Source organism: Aricia agestis, chromosome 14 (genome assembly GCF_905147365.1).
Source record: "Aricia agestis chromosome 14, ilAriAges1.1, whole genome shotgun sequence".
Classification (NCBI taxonomy): Eukaryota; Metazoa; Arthropoda; class Insecta; order Lepidoptera; family Lycaenidae; genus Aricia; species Aricia agestis.
The window spans coordinates 10,833,387-10,857,972 of NC_056419.1; the positions used below are offsets into that span (position 1 = coordinate 10,833,387).

The 24,586-nt window shown below is 33.6% G+C and overlaps 1 protein-coding gene across 7 annotated transcripts in view; it reads left to right on the forward strand.

Moving 5' to 3' along the window:
- Nucleotides 1–24,586, forward strand: part of LOC121733820 (transcription factor collier) — a 63,235-nt gene that overhangs the window by 17,514 nt on the left and 21,135 nt on the right. For all 7 annotated transcript variants that reach the window (XM_042124200.1, XM_042124197.1, XM_042124198.1 and 4 more), the window contains exons 6-7: nt 6,584–6,657; nt 8,650–8,718. In XM_042124200.1, coding sequence (XP_041980134.1) covers nt 6,584–6,657; nt 8,650–8,718 — 143 coding nt within the window. The remainder of the gene's footprint in view (nt 1–6,583; nt 6,658–8,649; nt 8,719–24,586) is intronic.

Here is a 24,586-nt window from a genome sequence, read left to right on the forward strand (position 1 = left end):
CAAACAACATATTAATTTACTTCTTTTTGTTGCTAAATGACTTTCGGAAGCCATTCTCTGATAATGGCCTTTGTGATTACATGTCGGATTTCACTTATATTATGGTGTATCGATTGCAATCAATGGCGTATTTTGATCATAGATCTATACAATTTATTGAGTTAATATTATAGAGGATAAGTGCCTTTATAAAGTTAATCAAGGAAAAATATTTCTCTCTTCTTACTTAACCTGTTACTGTGGTGAAATAAACAGTTTTCGCGAGAAACCAAACAATACGATACAGGGCGATATCTTGAACTGAAAAAAAAAATCGTTACGTGACAAAAAAATCCAGAATTAAACTTTACTGAAACTTACGAAAACTTTCCAAGTTATCAGGATACTATAGAAACGTTCTTTTAAATGCTAAAATCACGAAACGTTCAAGTTTGAAATAAATTCACATTCAAGCACAATAAAGTAATATTTTCCTTACATTAAGTATGCAAAAGTGATATGCTGCGCGACAATAACGTCCTGGAGTTCGTTGTAAATCACACCAGTATTATGTTATTTTTCTCAACTCTATTGTTTTTGAGATACGTAAAAATTTGCTTGATAAAAACTTTAAAGTGTGAAAAGAAAGTATCGTTAAGTTATAACATTTTTTAACCCCCGACAAAAAAGAGGGGTGTTATAAGTTTGACGTGTCTGTTTAAACTTGCTCGTCTGCTTTTGACTATTTACTGCGAAGTAAAGGATATTTAACAGAAGATTTTTTATCTATTTATTTAAGGTCGTTTTCACCGTCAATGTCATTAAACGACCACCTTAAATATAAATAATTTTACATTATTCTATATTTTTGTTGACCCAAAATCAAAAAACCTGGCTGCATTTTCATATACCCAGTATCACTTTCAGTAAACACGAATCTAACGACACCTTTCAAGTTAAAACCCATCAAGCCGGTCAGGCTGCAGAGCGTGCCAAACAAGATATATATAATACATAATATTACGATATTACATACCTACATACTTTATAAAAACATATACCTTCTTCTGGCGCAGTCGAGCAATATAACCTAATAGAAAATTGGAATTCTTTCTGGAAAATTACTGTACATAACGCAGCAACTAAATCAAAAGTACTAGAATATCATACGAGTACAGTAAGTCCAAAATTACTATACAAAAAAGTCCGAAGGCAGTGACTAATTAACCAGTACTATTGAGATCATGAAAGAGAAAATTACCATACTACTAAGAGAAAATTACTTCACTAACGTAGCAACTAATTAAGAAGTACTAGGAGATCATAAGTCGGTAGCGAATTTTTTTTAATCCCCCACAAATTCCCATGAGATTGAATCCCATGGCGCGGCGCGGCGCCTCCTGTGGGACGCCTGGCCTCCAGCCCACTATTACTGGATTAATCAGGCGGTTCAAGTTTACTAACATTTTTACTATGATTAAGGTAGCGTTTTGGTGATTCATTATTAACTTTTTTTTATAATTTCATACTGCTGCTACTTAATAATAAGAATATTTTGTTAGTCTTCTAACTTTGCAAATAAAGATTATGAATTATGAGTTTGTTTATATTTAATGTGATGTTTATTTAAATAAACTTCTTTAGGAAGTATAACTTCTTCTTTACAATAAAATGGACAAGATCCAATAAATATTTCAAGTGAGCCACCGATATAAAAATTTAAGTATTTATATTATATAGATTAAAAATTGGTCTCGCTTTGGTCACAGTCACAAATCTATGCTAGAACAGAATAATATTGATACATTTAAAATCTTATGGTACACTCATACACTGTACAGTGTACACCCAAAAATAATATGCCCCTTGCCTATACAACATACTGTAATTTCCAATATTCTTCATTAGTTATTGTCATGATTTAACTACATGGGTATTAGCCGAATCCCTTTTTACACCTGATGCCTCGGACCCTTATGTTTAGACCTTAAATACTTTTGTATAGCCCTTACCTATTACAAAAATATCCCCCGATCCCAAAATCCTCGGACAAAAGAAGCTAACACTCAAATAATTCATATTCAATTTGGCGCTTTGTGAGCAAAGCAGGGTGTAATCACTACTTGTGGTGCACATATGGTTTGCAATGTGCTACCAAATGTTTTTTTGTAATTGTATACCATATTTTTATAGAAATAATATTAAGTTGTATTGTAAAATATTCATGATTAAAAAGTTTTTTTGGTTAATACACAAAATATCCTTTTTATTTACGAGTTGCGTTTTAGAGCTCGAGAATATCGTCGTATCCTACGAATAAGAGCGCTGTTGCAAAAACCCTACTTTACAGGAGAAGGTTTTTTGTGTTTATTTCAAAATATTGTTAGACAACTTTTAGAGATTAATGATGAAATTATCGCATAACTACGTAGCGGTTGCTATGAAATTTTGAATGAGACGTTTAATTTAATATTTCGGGTAGATTTGTCCCTTATTTCTTTTTTCGGCGGAGTAAAATAAGTCTCATCAGACACAAGTAACGTTATGCCTTTTTTGTGCGGATTCAACGGGGTCTTAAGAGCATTTGTGTCTTTTTTGTGATCATTATCAAAGAATTTCCTTTTTAAAACCACATTGAAAAATCGGCCAAGTGCGAGTTGTACTCGCGCACGAAGGGTTCCGTACCATTATACAGTAAAAATAGCCAAAAATGTGTGTTTTTTGTATAATAATTTTTTAATTTATTTTAATTTTGTCGTCAATTATTATTAAAGTATACCTAAGTAGAACGGAACATTTCAAAAGCTCGCCTATTGCTATTATTGACATGGAGCAAAAAATAGCAAAAAATCACGTTTGTTGTATGGGAGCCCACTTAAATATATTTTTTTTCAGTATTTATTGTTATAGTGGCAGAAGATATACTCAATCTGTGAAAAGTTCTTGAGAGAGAGACTGGAGACAGACGGACGGACAGACAGACATCGAAGTGTTATTAATAGGGTCCCGTCTTGACCGTTGGGTACGTAAACCAAAAAAAAAACAATATAAATAGGTATATGAAAAAAACATAATATATTAAATTAATAATATGGAACGTTTTATAATACTAATTCTCAACCCTTCAGGGTTGAGAACCAATAGTTATTGTGATTGCTTTCAAGCAATCTTTTATGACTATTAGATTATCCAAGAGCCAGCGATAGACAGATTTTTGTCATTTTATAAAAGCTGAAAGTTTTCCTGTATGAACAAACAGCAACTATAGAATTTCGATCGCGTTTAGGAGGTATCCAGTTTTGAAGGTCTACCTAGCCTTCGATACAATGTAGAGCGCTTTTTTTCTTACTTCTTTCGGAAATGTAGGCATTTCATCTCAGACACCCTTAATTATTCCCTAAAATGCCAAAAGTATTACACTTTAAGGTGGTATGGCAGTGGGAAGTAACTGGTATAAGTTGTCTGGCAATAGGGAGCAACTGTCATAAGGGTCCGTCAGTGGGAGACGAGATTCGAGAGAGAGAGTGGGAGAGAGGAAAAAAAATACCTTAAATTTTATCGAAGGCACGGTAGACTTTCAAAACTGGATACCTCCTACCTCCTACCTTACGTTCAGTTACTCACAGTTCGTCCAATAAACAAAAAAAAATGGTAACAAAAAAAAGTTTCGTTACACTCACTCTCGATACGGCACCGGGGACTGTTTTCGTTTTCTAGATCCTAAAAATACAAAAAAAAAACTCAAATTATATTGCGGAATATTATTATATATTTAAATATTCTTGTAGCACACTACCTTTAATTATTTTTCTATACGGCGGAAAAAGCCACAAAGTTCACTGCGGCTTTTTAACAAAATTAAAACAAAACATTATAAACTTTCAATTATATACTTTTCGAAATGGTTAGGATATAAAAGGCAAATTCATGTAATAATTTTTCCAATAATAACTGTTCAACTAAAGAAAAATTAAAGAAATAAATTTCGTACATAGAAAAAGGCAACAAAAGCCATTAGGGCAAACGATTCCCTAGTACTAGTACTAAGAGACGATTCCGTGGAAAAAGGCCACAGACGCAATAGTGTCTTTTTTCCAGGTAAATACTTTTAAGAATGTAAAACATTTTTTATACTTCCTGTGTGTTCCCTTTTACGGTTAACACAAAGTAATTTAAACAAAAAACAGTGCAATGACGCATACGTGAGTTTGCGGAGTAAGGGCGTAGTGGCGCGAGCGCCTCGTCCCCGCCCCGCGCGTCCTTTCACGCACTCCAAGAAAACGGTCACTGACGAAAAAAGCAACAAAGGCTTTGTTGCTTTTTTCGCCGGGGAATTTAAGAGCTAGCAAATGTGGCAATTTTTAAAACTTCATTTACTGGTTATTAAAATTAACTTTTTACTATTTTTTACACTGAATTTGAGTTTTTAAGATCAATTTCTCAATCGTTGTGGTAATCTTGGTGTTCCATCATAGGCTAAAGTGGAGATGGGCCTTTAAGTATTTTTAACACCCTTGTCCAACCCTACATTATTTCAGAAAGTAGTAATATACGCCATATTGCTAATATTTTTCTTGCATAGAACATAGATTAGAAAATCTTCTCTCAACGCTGGAAGCTGGAAACTTGCAACATAATATCAACAGTTAGCAACATATTCCAGTGTTGCCACCCTAAAATGTTGCAAAAATTAACGTGAACTCAATCAGGATTAGTACCCTACTGTCGGGCACCAGTAATTAGATATTAATAGATAAACGATACAGCCACGTGGCTAAATGTGGGGGAGGCTGGTATATTTAGACTTTAAATATGCGAACTTAAGGTACGTTCACATTGTAACAGAGCGCAATGGGCCGGATTTTTCATATAACTTTTATAACCCGCACTCGGTCTGGCTAGAGCGGCTTCATTTTCTATATTATATTTTGCTGGTCTAGTAAACAGCCTTTACAAAATAATAATAGTACATAACATATTAGTTAATACTTTATGAAACACTAGATGACGCAAAATTCGTTTATCGCGCGGGAACCGTACATTTTTCCGGGATAAAAAGTATCCTATGTCCTCAAAAAAAAATTAAACTATCTCCATACCATATTTCAGCAAAATGGGTTCAGCGGTTTGAGCGCGAAGAGGCAACAGACAGATAGATAGACAGACAGACACACTTTCACATTTATAATATTAGTATGGAATGAAACATCTCAGCTACACGCCGAAAATCTTTGTAATATTTTAAGTACCATTCATAATTATTGTTATCGAATTTTATTTTTGCATTAAGAGGGCTTCTGAGTGCCATAAATTTTTTTTTTTCATTATGTGAGACACAAAATTCGCCACAAGTCCGATAAGCAGAACGGGGGCTATGCAAGGCTTAAGTGACCCTCAAAATGTTCCATTCAAAAAGGGTTGTTGTTATAATATTACACAAATTAAAATAATTAAAAAGAGATACAAAGATAAGATAATATTTTGTCTTACTCATACTTTACATCACTAATTTATTCACCCTTTAAAATATAATCTGAGTCCATCATCTGGCCTAATCAGTATAGTTTTGGATGCATTTCGTATTAAGTTTCATGGCAATATAATGAAATTAGAATACTAAATAAGTTGAGGATTTTAGATTTTTACTAATAGCTTCTATTTTTTGTAGTATACATAAGAAAATTACGAGTATGTTTGTTACTTACTTCTAAACGCTTAAACGACTGAATCGATTCATAATACGTGTCTTTGATATTATGTATCTTGTTTTATTTCTGGGAAAAGACATAGAGTATAGACCATTTCTTATTTAAAATAAATGTACGGTTCCCATGTTACTGCGTGAAGTGCTGCGAGTAACATCTAGTAGATGTACCATCATTTTTAACTTCTTTCTTTTTTCTTAATGATATAGGTAGGCAAGAGTTTTTGTGCTGTAAGCTCCTTACATTAACACTTTTACCTGGTCAACGATGATGGTGATGATGGTGCCTATAACCTGCTATTAGGCTGGCCGTATACGTACGTTTTCCGTATTTGTAATTCCGTAAGACTAGCGCATACGTTCGTTTTTTCACGTGCGAACGCGCTCGCTTGCACTGGAAACGTACGTGCGCTTCGCTCCGTACGGATAAAAATGTGAACGTGTTCCGCGGCAGTTAATGTGTTTTCTACTGATTTCATGCTTTCGGTTTTCCGAATACGGAAAATAAATTCGGGAATCACATACAGAAAACGTGTCTATGCGGCCGGCTTAATATCACCAATAGCCAATATATTCTGAACACTAATGGCCAATTTATACTCGTACTAGCGCAGAGTCGAAGCGCATCGAAGAGAATTACCAAAACTGAACATTAAAAAATCAACCCTAACTCCAAAGCGTTAACGCACACATTACATCTGAGAATTTAAAAAGGCGCTCACGCGTCGGGCGCATCTGCGCATGCGCCCGACCAACTCTGATCGGTCTCGCACAAGTAATGTGTGCGTTACGCTCTAGAGTTAAGTTTGAATTTTCTATGTTCAGTTTTTGGGAATTCGCTTCGATGCGCTTCGACTCTACGCTAGTATAAATTGACCCTAATAAATATGTTACTTTCAGCCGATCGTGTACGAAGGCCAAGATAAGAATCCTGAGATGTGCCGAGTTCTACTGACACATGAGGTGATGTGCAGGTGAGAATTAACATCCGACTGTAACGAAGAAGCCAGAAGGTTATGATTTTATGACAACCTTTTGTTACGATAAGAGTCTTTCATACTTACAGCCGCTGCGGTATGACATGAAACTTTTCAACAGTAGTTGCCAACAGTAGATAATATATATTTATTATTTACTTTTACCTGAACTGGATTCATTATTTTTTTAAATAACTCCCAGCTCATAAAAACAATGCTTTCGTCCCTAAGCTGACCAAATAAAGAGGTCCCGCCATATCTGCCTATGAATCAATTTATCTGATGGTACAAAATATGAAGAACGGATTAATCAACCCTGGTCTCTGGCATTCCTGGAAATTTTTAACTATTATTTATATAACTGCATAATTGCTATTATAATGTAACTAATACATAAGCCTATTTTAATAACATCACAGAAACAATTAATAAAGTGTAAAATACTACCACAATCTAAACACGTTGCAAGTGTGAAATGCTCTTACTGTAAAATCTTATGCAGGAGCGCGTTCTTAGAATTTGTAAAGTATAATATTTGATATACCAAATATGCCTAGTCATTATTCGAAGATTTTGCTTACAAATATTTATGATCTATGAGCCAATACGTGTGGGTTTGACAGCCATTTTCTATTTATCATACCTAGCATAACGATCTATTACAAAATATTATAGTTATATTTAGTTCTATAACCAGTTACTAACTGGGACAATTTGAAGAAATGTATTGCAATTTTTTTTATTTTGTATCTTTGTATTAAATGCCGATTTGTTTTTTTTAATAAGATAAATCGTTAAATTCTTTAACGAACTTTGCCATTATTAAAATATTTATAAAATGAAAAGTGAAAAATTACTAGTAGTGTGCAACTGAAATAAAGTTAAATCTTTGAAAGACTTTCTTAGCATTATTGTCACTATCAGCCATCACATTTTGCACTTCTAGGCTTTTCTAATGTGTTATATGTCCTAATTAGTAATACCTACTAAATATTACCAACAATAAAACAACTAAGACATTCACAAATCAGCGTAAACAAAGCAGTTAAAACGTATCGCGTTCAAGTGCGTAATTACAAAACTCTCAAACAAAGAAGTGAATGTCCTTATTAATTTAGTCATTTGTTAAGGGTTGTTACGTCTCTAACTTATATTATTATAATCGGCCTTATTTCGAACGCAATATGGTTCAAGCGTGTGATGTGGTCTGTGTTGTCAATTAAAATCCACCTTAGACGCATGTTTTGTTTCGTTTGTTTGTATATCTGTCCCGCTCTGGCGTCTTCGGGGGTGGAGCCCCTAGGGAGTCTGTCCTTTCGATGTCTTTGCCCTTTGCGTCGAGGCGGCAGGGCGCAGAACGCTTCCGTTTATTTTATTTTTATGCGTGCATTTCGTACTAATATGCTACAACAATTAAAGTTGGGTGTATTTGCATATTTACATTTAAATGTTGATGAAAATTAAAATACTTTTGGTACAATTTAGGCAGAGGCTATTTAATTTGCATCACGTGTCACTAAGATTTCACTCGTTCAATAACTTCTGTATATTATACAGGGTGTAACAAAAATAAGTGATAATACTTTAGGGTGTATACGTGTTCCTAGTAGAGAGTTCACTGTGAAAGTAGCAGCGCTGAAAGACCAAAATTTTTTTTCACTTTTGTATGGGGAAACTCGTGACGCTCGGGCCCTTGCCCATACAAAAGTGAAAAAAAAATGTTCGTCTTTCAGAGCTGCTACTTTCACAGTGAACTCTCTACAAGGAACATGTACACACCCTAAAGTATTATCACTAGTTTTTGTTACACACTGTATATTTTGACCTGCCATATCTTTTAAGATTGATTTAACCTACGTCTGAGTAAAGAAGAAACGCTGCCGTGTTATCAAGGTTATTTGAAATACAACTGTGTCGCATCTACCCAAAATAAAACAAAGTCAAAGCAATCTTAAAGGTCAGTAAACTTAATTGTTGCATTTCTTTTAGCCGTTGCTGTGACAAGAAAAGCTGTGGCAACAGGAACGAAACTCCATCAGATCCTGTCATCATCGATCGGTAAGTTTTTTTTAGATTCCTTCAGAAAATCTGAGTAAATAGTTTAAATAGCTAAGGTAAGTTCTCTTATCTTCATAAACGGTGTATGATTTTATGTATTAGACTGCGGCTGTGTAACGACGAAATTATTCGCTACTTGATATTATATACTCATTTAAATGATAATAATGACGATTGCAGATTAGTTTGTTTGCATCGAATAAGATTCAAAACAACTGCAGCCCCCGATTTTGATAAAGTTTGGCGAGGAATAGAATCAACCACGAGAAATAATATTTTTTGGTTTCCCTATTACATTCACAAAGCAGTCAACTGTAACGTAACTTAAATATAAACAAAATATTCAAACATAAACGAAAAAACAGATTCTACGTAAAAACAAAAGGCATCAAGTTCTAAAATTTCTCAATCAACTTCCACAGCAAAAGTTACTTCGCAAAGCCCGCCAATGACTTTTTTGTTTCAAAATACAAATAAATGAATTTGAATTACCTAACTGACTAACTGTATATTGGCTAGGGCTGTCAGAATTGATTGTCTTTTATGATGATATTTTTTAATACTGAGAAAAATCAATAGCGGGGATACCTAATTTGGTCGGGTTATGTCAACTCCCAAATACTCCATCCACAATTACCTTACAAACTTTGTAGTAATTTAGAGAGAGGAAAAAGAAAAGAGGAAAATTAATCGTCTATATAAATAAAAATGAAGTTTAATTTTTGTAAATCTCGCTTGAGAACTTGAGAACGTTTTAAACGATCTGGCTAATTTTAGTATTGAAATATTCGTGAAAATTTAGGGAAGTGATATGAATTTGACCGAGTCATCCAGTTATACATTAAAAACTCGCCATATCCTCAAAACAAAAACATTCCTCATCTATTTTTTAGAGGCCGTCTAAAAATAATTTATACTTCGACCCCAAATTGGAAATATCGAGCGAGCGGGTAGACGCCTATCTCAATTGAATCCCCGAAAAGAAAATAAAACATACCCCTACCTTCACTATTGAAACGATATTTGTCAGCCTGATTAGCCTGTCTCCACCCCCTGAATAGCTCAGCATGGTAGCCAATATCCAAGGGTATGACAATGCTCAATTAAAAGTTCTCTACAATGGAATAGGTACCGCAGTCAACAAGGTAATTACATCTAATTCATCAACTAAGGATGATCTTGATTTTGCGGCCTTACTTAGAGAGAATTATTCCTTAAATTTAATTTAATGTAGAATTTAACATAGTTAAGGCCGCAGTCTTGCAAAATTCACTCGCTGCGAATTATTTGCGCATTTTTGTATATATATTTTTTGGACAAACTAACATTAACTAGTAAAATAACACTAAATATTATTATTGCGTATAATATAAGTAATAGCTAGTTATTTTTTTTAAGTTCATATATGTGGATAGTGTTAGGTAAATCAAGCGTTAAAAACAGCTCTTCGTGCCCAATGTAATTTCGAGTTGTGTTTGTGCGCTTAGTTTATGGCAATAAATAATACAATTTAAAAATCTGTTCAGCGCATAATGAGCTCAACATTCTCATCTTCAAAATGCGCAGATTAGTTTTTTCTAATTATCTTTCATTTTCTTAATTAAGAGGCCACAATTTCATCAAAATTCTGTGTTTTTATCTCTTAATAAACGGGTTATTTCATAAAAACTATGCATGGTAAGTATGTAATAATTAGTTTATTTTGATGCCAAGAGTTCAATAAAGCAATTAATACAAAAAAAAATCACCTAAATCACCTTACTCCAACAATAATAATAATCTCAAAAGACCTGCAAAAAATGGCTTATAAACAAGGATTGCAAGGGAAATTTGTGTAGGTCTACTGTCAAATTAAGTTGTGGATAGCCTATCCGACACTTATCTGGAAGTGGTGGATTTATATAGGCACGAGATCAAATTAGACTTCATTTTCTTCTCCATTTTCTTCTCAAGTGACAACAAACGTTATATTAACCATTGACTACAACCCCAAGATTTGGATGACATTAATAAATCAAATATAAACTAATATTATTTTACAACTAAGTTAACTTAAAGTATTTTTGAGTTAAAGTCTAAAATTAACTTTATATAAACAATGTAATTCACTTCCTAAAAGAGAAAAGTTATGTAACATTATTAACCAATATTCGGCAACCAATATGACATGAAATCGCAACAATTAATCAACCGTGCCCATGTCATACATACACATACAAACATACAACACATACATACGACTAATGCGATAATTGAAACAGTGCAATTGCGTGCAAAAGGCAGAATTCATTACTTTTTGCATCGCCATTTTTATACGGCCTAAAATGATACAGTTAATTGAAGACATGAGTGGATGAACCACATAACTAACAATTTGAATAACGTCGTTTTTTTGCATAAATGGAGGCTTTAAGACCGGGAAAATGATTTGAAATAAAAAAAATCGGCCATGAAAGGTTCCACAGTAGCAAGAAGGTTCATTTTTATGGAATTAAAAGGTTTTTGATTAATTTTTATCTTATTAAAATTAAAAATCCATTTTTGTATAAATCTTAATGCGGTTCACACACTGCATCTACTTACCAAGTTTCAATAGTATAACTCTTATAGTTTCGAAGAAAAGTGGCTGTGACATATGGACGGACAGACAGACAGACAGACAGACATTACGAATATGTAAGGGTTCCGTTTTTTGCCATTTGGCTACGGAACCCTAAAACTGTGGCTTTTACCTGTAGCTGCTAGATCTACGAATAATAAAAACTAAGGAAGAGTAACTCCGTCAAAAAACATGCTCCAAAATACTTGTCAAAAAAGTGTACCTTACCACATTTCCTTGCCACAGTGGCCTTGAGCGGTATAAAGGCTGACGTTACATGACAGTTCGAATGGAACCAAATTTAAAACGGTAATAGTATGGGAGTTATGTTTCCATAGTTTTTATTATTCGTAGGGCTAGATATATAAGCTAGATTATGAAGTGGGTTAGTTACAAGGTTTGCTTAAATTATAAGGGAAAAAATAAGTATAATATGTTCTTATGTTGTAAAATGTTAGTTACATGGTTCATCCACTCACGTCCTTCATTATTTTATGCCGTAATGGTTGATTTAGTAAATGGATCGTATGTACTCGTAATTAAAATAAACATTTTTTAGGGTTAAGTTGTTGTATTGCGTGTTTATTAGCGTTTAATTTGTTAACCCTTTCACGTTAATACAGTTAAAGTTAGTCACAAGTGTCATATATTTTGTGTGTTTTGTCATATAGCTTATAGTGTAGTAAATTTATGTAACAGTCGTAACTCGTACTTTACGATGTACAACCCTTTAAGTAGGTGGGTTATTCCCAAAATACCAAATATTCATTTACATAATATTATTATATACCTACCTCTATAATTGACTGTATAATGTACGTTGTAATAGCTAACTAATGCGTATTTTTTGTTAAATAATTAATAACATGCTAAGAGTTCCACTTGAGTCTTTTTCTGCTTAACTATACCTAGTACAAGGCAATTTTGCCTAGATAGAAACGTGAGGTGATATATTTTGATAAAACATATTGTATAAAGAGTAATATACATTTTATCAGCCATAATAACTAGGTCTTAACTTGATTTATTTTGATCAACCTCAATATACCTGTTTTGTTTAATTTTAATTTTTATGTTGCATTTCTCATTTCATCCCTTATTATTGTGTTACTAGATATATTGCCTAATTTTAACCTCTATCATCTAAATCTGTATATACAGTGTGTAACAAAAATAAGTGATAATACTTTAGGGTGTGTACGTGTTCCTTGTAGAGAAGTCACTGTGAAAGTAGCAGCGCTGAAAGACGAATTTTTTTTTTCACTTTTGTATGGGCAAGAGCCCGAGCGTCACGAGTTTCCCCATACAAAAGTGAAAAAAAAAATTGTCTTTCAGCGCTGCTACTTTCACAGTGAACTCTCTACAAGGAACACGTACACACCCTAAAGTATTATCACTTATTTTTGTTACACCCTGTATAAAACTCAAAGGTGACTGACTGACATGGTGATCTATCAACGCACAGCCCAAACCACTGGACCGATCGGGCTGAAATTTAGCATGCAGGTAGACATTATGACGTAGGTATCCGATAGGTATCCGCTTACTAAGGATTTTGATCAATTCCACCTCCAAGGGGTTAAAATAGGGGATGAAAGTTTGTATAATATAATAATTATTATTAACGCGAGCGAAGCCGCGGGCAAAAGCTCGTCGTAGTATAAATCTGTTCGACTATCTTACCACCTCAAGTGACGCGCCGGTAAGAGTGGTATAAGAGCGGCAAGAGCGAGCAACAATCCAGAACCCTTCGAATCAACAGCAATTTGTTAAGTGGATTTTTGCCCGAGACACGCTCCTGCCTCGTTGCGCTCCTGTACACAATTTCATTATCTCTGCCCGCTAGGGTTGCCACTCGTGACTAATTTTGAAGGGCATAGTTTTGTTATTAAACTATATACTTATATCAAATAAATTTTTGAAATATTGATATTTTTAAGTAAAAAAATATTTATGGTGTGATTCGATTAATAAAACAATTTTTGGAATTTAAGCAGATTTCAGAATCTTATATTATGTAATTCGCTTCGCTAACAACAAAATTAATCCACAAGTAAAAACTTCAAAAATTATGCCAATTACTCATATTCATTCAGTAAATACTCAGAAATCGTTTTTCAGCATTAAGTTTTGGGAAAATGCTATCATTTTTAAGATAAAGTTTAAAATCAAAGTTTATTTAATATCTCGTTAGCGACAACCCTACGATCTCGCGCCCGCGGCCGACGCTACTATTAACTTATGCGATGCTGTATTCAGCTATGGAAATTTTTCTCAGAATATATTTTTTAATGTTCAATAACTACATAATTTTACTTTATATTTGATTTTTTATGTGATTTTATCGATACCGGCTTAAAACTTGTATAAGATGTTTTTTACATGCAAAAATATATTACAGAAACTACCTACTGATCAAAATAACTCCAGTCTTTTATTATGTAGTGATACATTTTTAGATCTATTAATCGATATAAGAAAAAATGCGCAAAATAGACAAAAAAGTCAAAAAATAAACCAGTACTTATAGTTGGAAATTTTTGACCCAACAATTTGTCCCCAATCACTCAAGAAATTTATGAGGCGTAATGATTAAGATGTTGTGTTGCATTTACAATGGGGGGTGAACATATGGCTATTAAAGGATTAAATGATGATGTCCATTATATCGAAAGGCAGTTAATTGATTGACATAATTGATATTCAATCGTAAAAATACTGTTGGGGGGTTTAAAAGGGGTGAAAATGAAAAAAATGTTATTGATTTTAATAGTATCCTTATTTTGTAAAATAATGTATGTGTACTGCTATTACTGTTAAGTATATTTTAAAACCAGAAACTCTACAATATTGGTAGAAATTAACTATTTCGTCCTATCTAAGTAAACTTTAGCAGAAAATCAAGTATGGAAAAAAGTGTGAAATGCCAAGACGCGTAAAACAAGTATAAAATGAAATTCTATTTTCGATTTAAAATTCGAATTTAGCATTAGTCGGTTTCCTCAGTTTTCCGGTATTTCCGGCGTGAAGTGGTAGCGGATCCGGCCATAATATTATCTCATTACACCCCGCTCTTTTCGCTAAATAAATTTGTTCCTCCCCATTTTGATTTCTCGAACGTTTTTCGGCCGAATACATTTTCAAGTTTTATTAAAGTTATGTTCAATTTTAGTTCTTAACACGGGACAATAAATTTATATTACAAATAGTTTGTGAACAGAAGTTTGTGCGAGACTCTATTACCGGCTAAGGTCGATAACTTCGCGAGACTTAATAGGTTATCGTATTTGTAAGTGAGAATGGAGATAATATTTCAATAGGAATATTATTAGTTCGAAATTTAATTTTCTTCATACTATATTTAATAATAATCGGTCCTTGAAAATCAAGTTCGAAATAAAAGCCCTCTTGGTTTTAATTTTTGGAATTATTGGACTTTAGTTAAACTTTGGACTCAGTTAGCCATACTAAAATTCTAAATTGTCAAACCAAATTTGTTACATTATTTTCGTTTTGGTAAAATCACGTGTCTCAAATCCTTAACATTGCACAGACCAATAAAAATTAAGATACAACGAAAGTATTTGACACACTTACCGCATAATGTAGACCAAAAAAGAAAGTGGCCCCAGAAGTGTACCCTGGGGGACGCCGCGCTCGACTCGATACAGCCACGACTGGTGATTAGGCTCCTTATCCCCGAGATAGCGACAAAACTGTACAAGACTAGGACCGCTCTTATCCTCAGCCATTTCGTAGCGGACTTATCTAATTCCATGCTAAAATTCTTGTATAACAGCGAGTACATAAGACATGAATTTTGATATGCTAATTTCGGAATATGTTGATGTATCGATAAGTGTTCAAAGGTTTCAAATATAAGCATCATCCACATGATAAACGCGAAAGTAGTCTTAAACTGATATCAGTATAGTATAAGTATGTAAATAATTGAATTGCTGGCTAGGAAACTCTAGTTTTGTTTTAAAATAATGCACGATTCCTTCGCAGGAATCACGCGATAAACAAATTACCACGTGGTGAAGATAGACGTCATATAGTGTTTTAAAAAAAGTAACTCAGCTATTTAACCTTAAAAAGGTAACAGACCGAAAGAGAGACAGTACCATAATATGAGCAAGATCATTTATATTAACATGCATCATTACGCACTTCTTTTTCAAATCATTTGCCATATCGATTATAATGAGACATTTTTTCTGATTTATATCGCTGCATCGCATTACCCCCGACTGACGGTCGTAGTGAGGGTGACGACCGTAAATTGAAATATGATAGAGTCGGTAATAAGCCCTCGTAATCCTGACGTCAGACTTGTGTAGCTCCAAGTAGTAGGGAACGTGCTGGAGTTATAGGTATCAAGATATGCGAAGTAAATAATACAACGCACGATTTAGACGACCTCTGTGGCTCAGTTGGTGGGCTGTTGGTAGCTCAAGCCGGGGGTCGCGGGTTCGAATCCAAAGGAACAAAAAGTTTTCAAAGTTCCTGGGTCATGGATGTGTATTAAATATGTGTATCATATAATATCATATAAAAATCTCAAATATATGTATAGAATAAAAAGTACTATATATATTTCCGTTGTCTGATACCCGTAACACAAGTCCTTCAGGTACTTACCACGGGGCCAGACTGACGTGGTGTGAAGCGTCCATAGATATTATTATTAACGCAAGTTTCGGACTTGAGACGTTACGCATAACATGCCGAAACTATAGGTGGCGACTGGTAGCACAATATGTCAAATCAAGTACAAGTTTCACATACAAACCACAAAGTGAATTTTAGCTCCTTTGTGGTGAGAGTCCCGACGCACCATCTACCGACCTTCGAGAAGGAGGAGTTCTGGCCGCAATCGGCCAGTCGTCTACAGGAGGTTCCGAGGACGACTTCCGAACACGTCGCGCCTTAGTGTTAGTTTTTTAGTATAATTGTATGTATGTTAGTCTGTAAGGTATTTATAATATGGGCCAAGATGCCTGAATTAAATATAAAATAAAAAAATAAACATACATTTTATTATATATCTTTGATATTTGATGATGTTTTTGATGAAAAAAAAAGCATTATGTCCATTACGAAAATATTAAGACTAACCCCAAAAATCAAACATCGTCTTCTTCTTCTTCTTCTCTCTCACGCCCGTCTTTCATATGCCAGGTGAAAAAGAATGACGCGGATTCATCGCCAAATTAGTTTTTTCTCAATAACTCGATAAATATACAACATTTTAAAAATCCGCTAGGTCGATCTCTCAATGATAGAACTTTATACAACGTGTTAAAGTATTAACTTAGTTCGATGCACGGTTATAGCAATAAATGAAAAATTCGTGAAAATTAGATGCATCTTTGTGATTTTTTTTCTATCGAGAAAATTTTCAGATATCATGTTTTTGCTCAGATCGAATTCTCGGAAATATGATGTAGTATCTAATTTTAGAAAATGAAACAATTCGGGGCTTATTTTCAAGTAAGTATAAAAATGAATTATAAAATCGACACTTTAGGGTTAGTCGCCCCCTTAATAAAATGTTTCATAATACAACATAGCCTTTACATTCCTAATATAAATTCACAAATCTAGAATACCATTGGGCTGTACAATTTTAAAGTTAAATTTCATAGCCATGTAGAAGTCCTCCGTCTCAATTTCTAGCTCATTTCGAATTCCGATACGTGATTCGTCGGTTCGTGGGATTATTCGGTGGAAATCCACTCGTTATGCCGGGCAAGTGAGCCAACCGCTTGATAAATTGTCTGGAATAATGATGAATTACAACTATTCCTATGTTCCGTTTCAGGTCTGTTAATTAATTTTATGCATTTCATGTTTTCGTTTTGGTGCTAAGTGATAGTTTCTTTCCTCGACTATAATCAAGATGGGTTATAATTTTTAACCGACTTCCAAAAAACGAGGAGGTTATATATTCGGCTGTGGATATTTTTTTAATATTTTATTTTTGGTCTATGTATTTGTGTGTACAAATACGTGAAACAAATACTGTGGTCTGTGATGAAGACCCAATTTTTATGAAGCATCAAGGTTTGTAAAAACCGCCTCGTTCACGAAGTTTATAAAAATTCGCGTAGTATATCATTTTTGTAATTATTTTTTATTATTTTATAAAGTAATTGTTAACAGTCAAACCTTTTTTTTTGTTTCATAAGTCGCACGTATACTTATAAGTTATTACTTATCACCTATGCCTTCAATAATTATTATATCTTTCTATCTCAATTTTTGGGCAATTAAATACAAAGTTCTGCTATTTAATAAACTAGGTTTAAATACTTAAAACTTTAGATATCACAATCATAGACTACACAAGTTTTCTAAGTCTTTCTTTTAAAAGACTTTGTAATTTAATTTCAGTTTCGTTATTATTTTAAATGAGCGACAAATCTCGGAGCATTTAATTAGTGGCGAGGTTTTATGATCTCGTCGCTCGCTATTGAGCTTACGAGATTCTGTACAAAGCCGATTTACATTTTTGCTAATTTTTTTCCATGAATATTACTTTGATTGCCAATTACAGTTGAGAATTACAAAGATATCATTATTATTGTAGTGCCAGTAAAACTTCAGAGAGCTGTTTTTTTCGACTATGAAAAAGAATGGACCAAACAAGAAATAATGTTAGCAAATTCGTGTAAGGCATCTCACCACCATGCAAGTTGAAAACCTCGACGCGCGTTTCGCCCCAACACCGGAGCATCCTCAGGATGTGGACTCTACGAACAACGGACGGACGTGTTTTCAACTTGCATGATGAAAAATAATCCGGAAGTTGACAGTATGTTTAAAATTTTAAAATAATTATTAAATTTTATAGATTTATTGATAAAAACTCTAAAACAATACAAATAACGAAAAAATAATTATTGATTTATTTTATTTTACATTGAAAAAAAAATGGATTTATTAACTGCAAGTCACGTGATTGGAAACGCTAATCTGAAGCAGTGACGTCATCGTTCAGTGTCAAACAAAATTGACAGTTGTTAGGTTAAACACTTTAACTCACTTTTGCTCTGTCTACGCTTGTTTTGTTTCATGAACGATGACGTGTGTGACGTCATCGTTCATCAAGTTTTTTTTTTTATTAAATAAGGGGGCAAACGAACAAACGGGTCACCTGATGGTAAGCAACTACCGTCGCCCATCGACACTCGCAACATCAGAAGAGCTGCAGGTGCGTTGCCGGCCTTTTAAGCGGAATACGCTCTTTTCTTGAAGGTTTGCAGGTCGTATCGGTCTGGAAATACTGCTGGTGACAGTTCATTCCAGAGTTTTACAGTGCGCGGCAGAAAGTTACGCGAAAAACGCACTGTGGAAGATCCGTGACCATAATGCCGCGTTTTTGTGACATATTTTGAATTCAGTATTTAAAATAATTTTTTACTCATTCTAGGGCATAATAATGAATAAAATATTAATTTACAGGTATTATTAAAACAACTGAAGCGCTTAAAACTATTTTAAAAAAGTTGTCAACTGCCGGATTGAGTTAGTTACTCAATCCTTTTTCATTCACATCGTAGGGGATGAAGGCTTCTTCACGTTTTCCAAGTTAGATAGCCATGATTGTTCACTAGATTGTACAGATTGACGGTATACGCAATCGAGGTCGATTAAAGGCAGTTGAAGATGAATTCGAACATCTATCGTGATCATCTGATATTGTCCATCATAATTAAGACAACACGAAGTGTTGCAACACGAAGGCCCTGCATAAAATCTTAAAATACAATATGTAGACGTCAACTTGAAATTTACGTCCTTAGATTCTTGTTAAATCCATTCCATACTAATATTATAAATGCGAAAGTGTGTCTGTCTCCCTGTCTGTCTGTCTCGTACCTCTTCACGCCCGAACCGCTGAACCGATTTTGCTGAAATTTGGTATGGAGATACGTTGGGTCCCGTGAAACCAAACCTAGAATACTTTTTATCCCAGAAAAATGTACGGTTCCCGTGCGATAAACGAATTTTGGCGCAACAGAGATGCGAATGTCATCTAGAAAAAGAATAAAGGAATATATATAAACGAACAGGGTAAGTGCAAAGAAGAAAAAGACAAACAATAAAAATCATTGATTCCGTATTCAATTTCCGTATCAAGATATGGACGTAATCGCGACGTATTCATTTGACTAATATCCTGATTCCCGACCCTCTTCAGATATAATTGACCTGACCGAAACGTCACGGTTTTAATATCCATTAGTCAAATTGATGATGCATTGTAATAGGGATGTCCTTAGAACAAGTAGTTTTTAACGTAAAACTTAATAATTTTACTAAGAATTAAAAATTATGTAATATTTTGAGTAAAAACAAACTGAAAGTCTCATTTGAATCAAAGTGGATTTCGGTAAAGTAAGATTTCTTACTTTACCGAAATCCACCGAAACTACGATTTTGATAAAATTTAACATAGACATAGAAACCACGGGAAAGGATATGGGCAATTGTTTATCGAGGGTATAAGCACGATTACTGTTTTACATTTTGTTTTTGCACAAGGGAAGCCGTGCTGAACATAATATTATAGCAGTAAAATAAAAACACTACTAAAATGAACTCTATTACTAGGATCCAAGTAAGACATATTACGTATTCTTAGTCTAGACTAGCATCCAGTCTAGATGTTTTATATGGGGTAATACCCCTTATGCTCTTAGTCCCCCTTTGACGCAAGACGTCAGCACGCTTAAGCGGCAATTAATTATTAAGGAGGCTGCTCCTTTGCCGCTTTGAAGGACTGCAACAATGCGGGCAGCTTGATTGCCTTTGTAAATTACATTACCTAGTGTTTGTTATCAGATTTGATGGTTCTGGAACCGTTCAGAGAATCTATAGGCATATTCAGACTGTTTTGAGCAATAATTGCCTGACAATATGCAGCAATATTGCTTCTAGTTGTTCTACTTTCTCAATGAAATTATTGTTTTTCAACTGAATTGCTCATTCATAGAGCATTGTATTTGTATTTATAAAACATAATATGTCATAATTGAATCCTATTCTCTTATCTTTTGACAGCCACTACGGCCACCATAGTAAATAATAGTTTCACATAATATTTACATAAGGTAAATGACTAGTAGATTGGACAGTACCAGTCATTGGAAAAAGCACAAAAACACAATCTTTAATTATTTACTAATGTTGCTTTAAAAATGTCCTGTTTTTAAAGAAAAACAGTCAGTTTTTAAAGCAACATTAATAAATATGGTGTTTTTGTGCTTTTTCCAATGACTAGTACTGTCCAATCTACTAGTCATTATTATCTTTTTTTTACTTTCACTACTTTTAGATATTGACGCTCCAGTTCCATTTTCGAAAATCTCTACGCAGAGTATAATATCAAGACCTTTTAAAACCTTATTCCATTTTTAAACTACTTTATCGAGAAAGTTTTTTCTTGGAATGTTATTTGTAACTCTAACCCATTGACATAGGGTTCAAAATCGAGTGGGCGCGATAGTTCACTTATAAGAAGTAGAGCGCTTTTAAACTGTATTTCGGCAAACATATCGTAGGGGTCTTTGATGGGAGCGCCTTCTCCAATTGTCACTTGTAAATCCAATTTTCGCTTTATATCCAGTACGGTGGGGCCGACTATAATAGAGTTCGATACGTAATTTATATCACTGGTATCCAGTGAAAAAAATACACTTTATTTCAAAACTAGAGGTACAGATACACATGCTTATTTCAAGCACGAAAGCATGCTTCAACCGAGCAAATACTGATTACAAGCACGTGTCCATGCATTGCTCAAAATAAGCATGCTTATTTCGAGCATGCTCAAAAATCGACAGGCGTGCGATTAGGAGGATTAGGTGGGAACTTTAGTTTGCTAGTTTACTTACTAAAACATCTGTAAGTAAAGTTTGCTAAAGTAGAGAATATTATGTGAAACCCATAAAGTTTATTTTTCTGTAGCTAAGTTCTTCCATGGTTATTCGTCTTTTTATTAATCACGCAAACACTTCTCGGGTAGTCCTTATCCTAAACCAGTTTAGCTATTATTTACTACTAGCTGACCCGGCGAACTTTGTTCCGCCTTAATGGCAATAAATAAGCAGTTTTTTTTTTTTTTTATTCGAAAAAATACAAAAAAAAAATTAAATAACTACATTAATCATTCATTATTATTTCTGTATTTTAGTACATAGGTTGCGTCATCCATACGTCATTACATAGCTGTCATTTTACGTTAATTACATAGCTGTCATTTTCGTTTTGTTATTCCAAGTCTGATTCTTTTTTGTTATACCACGTTTTATAGTGACTGAAGTTTCGTGTCAAGTCACACAGGAACGCTGTCGAACGGGATAAAAAGTATCCTATGTCCGTCTCCTGGCTCTAAGCTACCTCCCTACCAATTTTCAGCCAAATCTGTTCTGCCGTTCTTGAGTTATAAGTGGTGTAACTAACACGACTTTCTTTTATATATATAGATTTAAGCACAAATATCAAAAGAGCACAGATTAAATAGAAAAAAATAGACAATCAGACCGGCACTTTCGCACTTATAAAACAAATATGGAGGTATAGTTTTATCCAACTTTCAAAAATGAATGCGAAAATTTCGACGATACAAAATGCATTATTACAGAGTACTACAAAAGATATCGACACCTACCCTTAGGGTTGTTAAATTGCATTGAGTCGCCATTAAGGCCTTGTCAGATCGGATTCCGATTTATATGTCTGATAAATGAGATAAAATTCATTGACTAGCGATATAAAGTAGGGTTAAATATGTTTAGGATCATAGATTTAATCGAAACGGGGAACAAAAATAATTTTGAGTATAAAGAAGATTTACAAAAAGCTATTATATATTTTTTTCTCCGCGTTGCATTAAGCGTTTGGATACGAAATCTTCCATGAGACAAAAATCACGAAAAAAAAAACAGTTTCGGGCACGAGCCCGCATCGCCCGCCCGCAAACATCCTTCGCAAAAGTGGAAATTATGAATTTGAAATAAATATATACACATAATATTATAATAAATGCGAAAGATGTCTGTCAATTTGCTTGTCTTCATGTTACCTCTTCGACGACAAAAAATAATAATTATAGGTCTACCAGAATCTGATGGCAAAAAGCTAAAAAAGTGAGAAAATAAATTGACCCTAGCAATGCCGGGGTAATTGGAATTAAACTTTTTTTTCTTATAGCGGCTGATTATCTTATCTTATATCTTTAAACGAGCAATTCTTGTATATATATATATATATATATTTATATAATATATATATATATATATATATATATATATATATATATATATATATATATATATATATATATATATATATATATATATATATATATATATATATATATATATATATATATATATATATATATATATATATATATATATATAATTGGAATCTTGGAATCGGCTCCAACGATTGACGGATGAAATTTAGTATATAGGGGGTTTCGGGGGCGATAAATCGATCTAGCTAGGAATCATTTTCAGAAAATGTCTTTTTATTCGTGTTTTATCGATAATCGATAAACTGAAAAATATGACTCTTCCTGACATCTATTGGCGAATAATAATACTATTTTGTTAGCAACTAATTGTTTTAACGACCAGCAGATGGCGTTATTAAGTAACACGAAGTCAATGAGTGTTTGCTGTACCGAGAAAAGCTCGGTCATCCAGGTACTGTGTGTTAAATATGCAAATATAAAAATTTACCCAATGATCAAGGATATTTTTTGAAAATCTAAAAAAATAAAACACATGCATCTATAATAAATTATTCCGAACTTAAACCACATAACACAAACAAATGAAGTAGTAACTAGTAACACTTCCCTTCGATAAAACACGGAATCAGCAGATATTTTGTCTACAATTTTTCCCGCATAACAATTAAAACGTATTAACACATGAATATCAACCCAAAAATGTTTCTCACATTATTATCATTCTAGTGCATAAATACAAACACACATCACATCCACGACGTCTACAACTATCCGAACTTAAACCACATAACACAACCAATTCAAATAGTAACCATTCCCTTCGATAAAACACGGAATTAGCAGACATTTGTTTTCGTTTGGTCTACAATTTTTCCCGATGTCACGGAGGGGTAATGAAAGAATTAGCTTTCATTACCACTGATAGGATTCGTTAAAGGATCCCGGAATAGAACTCAACTGTCTTCGCAAATGTACGTGAGAGAGGTCGATTAGGATTTTAGCAAAAAAAAATCCAATATAATAGCTGGTATAGACTAAAGTATTCTTAAAATACACCATAGCAAAACTGTATTAGAAGTAGTTTAATATTTTTTGTTATTGATTTTAGTTACTTAAATATAAAAGTAATTTAAGCAGATATTTAGGAGAACCTGAGTGATAACTACACCCTTTATAATAAAATATACATCATGTAAATAGAAAAGTTAAAATACAGTTACTATAATAATATTGAAAAGTGATACAATTATTATATTATTCATAGCCACGTTAAGATTTCTTTACATAAAAAAAAACCTTAAATATACTAGAAGTGATTCTAATTAAACGTCAAAAAGTTACCCCGAATTGGATTAATTCCTTTTTTAATTTGTTCTCCAAATTCAAATAAGATTTGTTTTTTATTGCTGGCAGGGTAAAAGGGTAGAGTACGTTCCGCTATTCCAACACTAATTCTCTCCTAAAGTACTGATTGGACGATATATTTAACAACAACCGACACGGTTCTCTGCAAAAGAATACATCTTACGAATTTACCTTTTTTTCTCTGCTGAGATTCCCTATTTTGATCACCGCAGCACTGAAACGTTACAAGTGATTCGGGATCTTTCATTGGATTATCGAACTTACGTTTAAGTAGTTAGGGTTGGTATTTGCGTGGTGTGTACTAATGTTTGGTTATACGTTTTTTTGTAACTATATAAACATATTAAGAGGCCATGGAGAGCCTTAAAGGGAGGTCGTTTGCTGCGCTGCCAACCTTCCAAGATTAATGACTTTCCGCCAAGCCAGTTTATAAGAGACAAATTCAGGAACGAGTATTAATTAAATTATAATAAATCGGGGATCTGACTGATCTTTTTCTTGGTGTCTAATTGGTTTTTCTTCAACAAAGAGTAGATAGTGTTAGAGCTATTAGTAGGTAGAACTTTTAAAGGGATTTTTTGCTACTGTAATAGTTGTGTAACACGTTTGTTACATTATTGTTAGTGACTTAC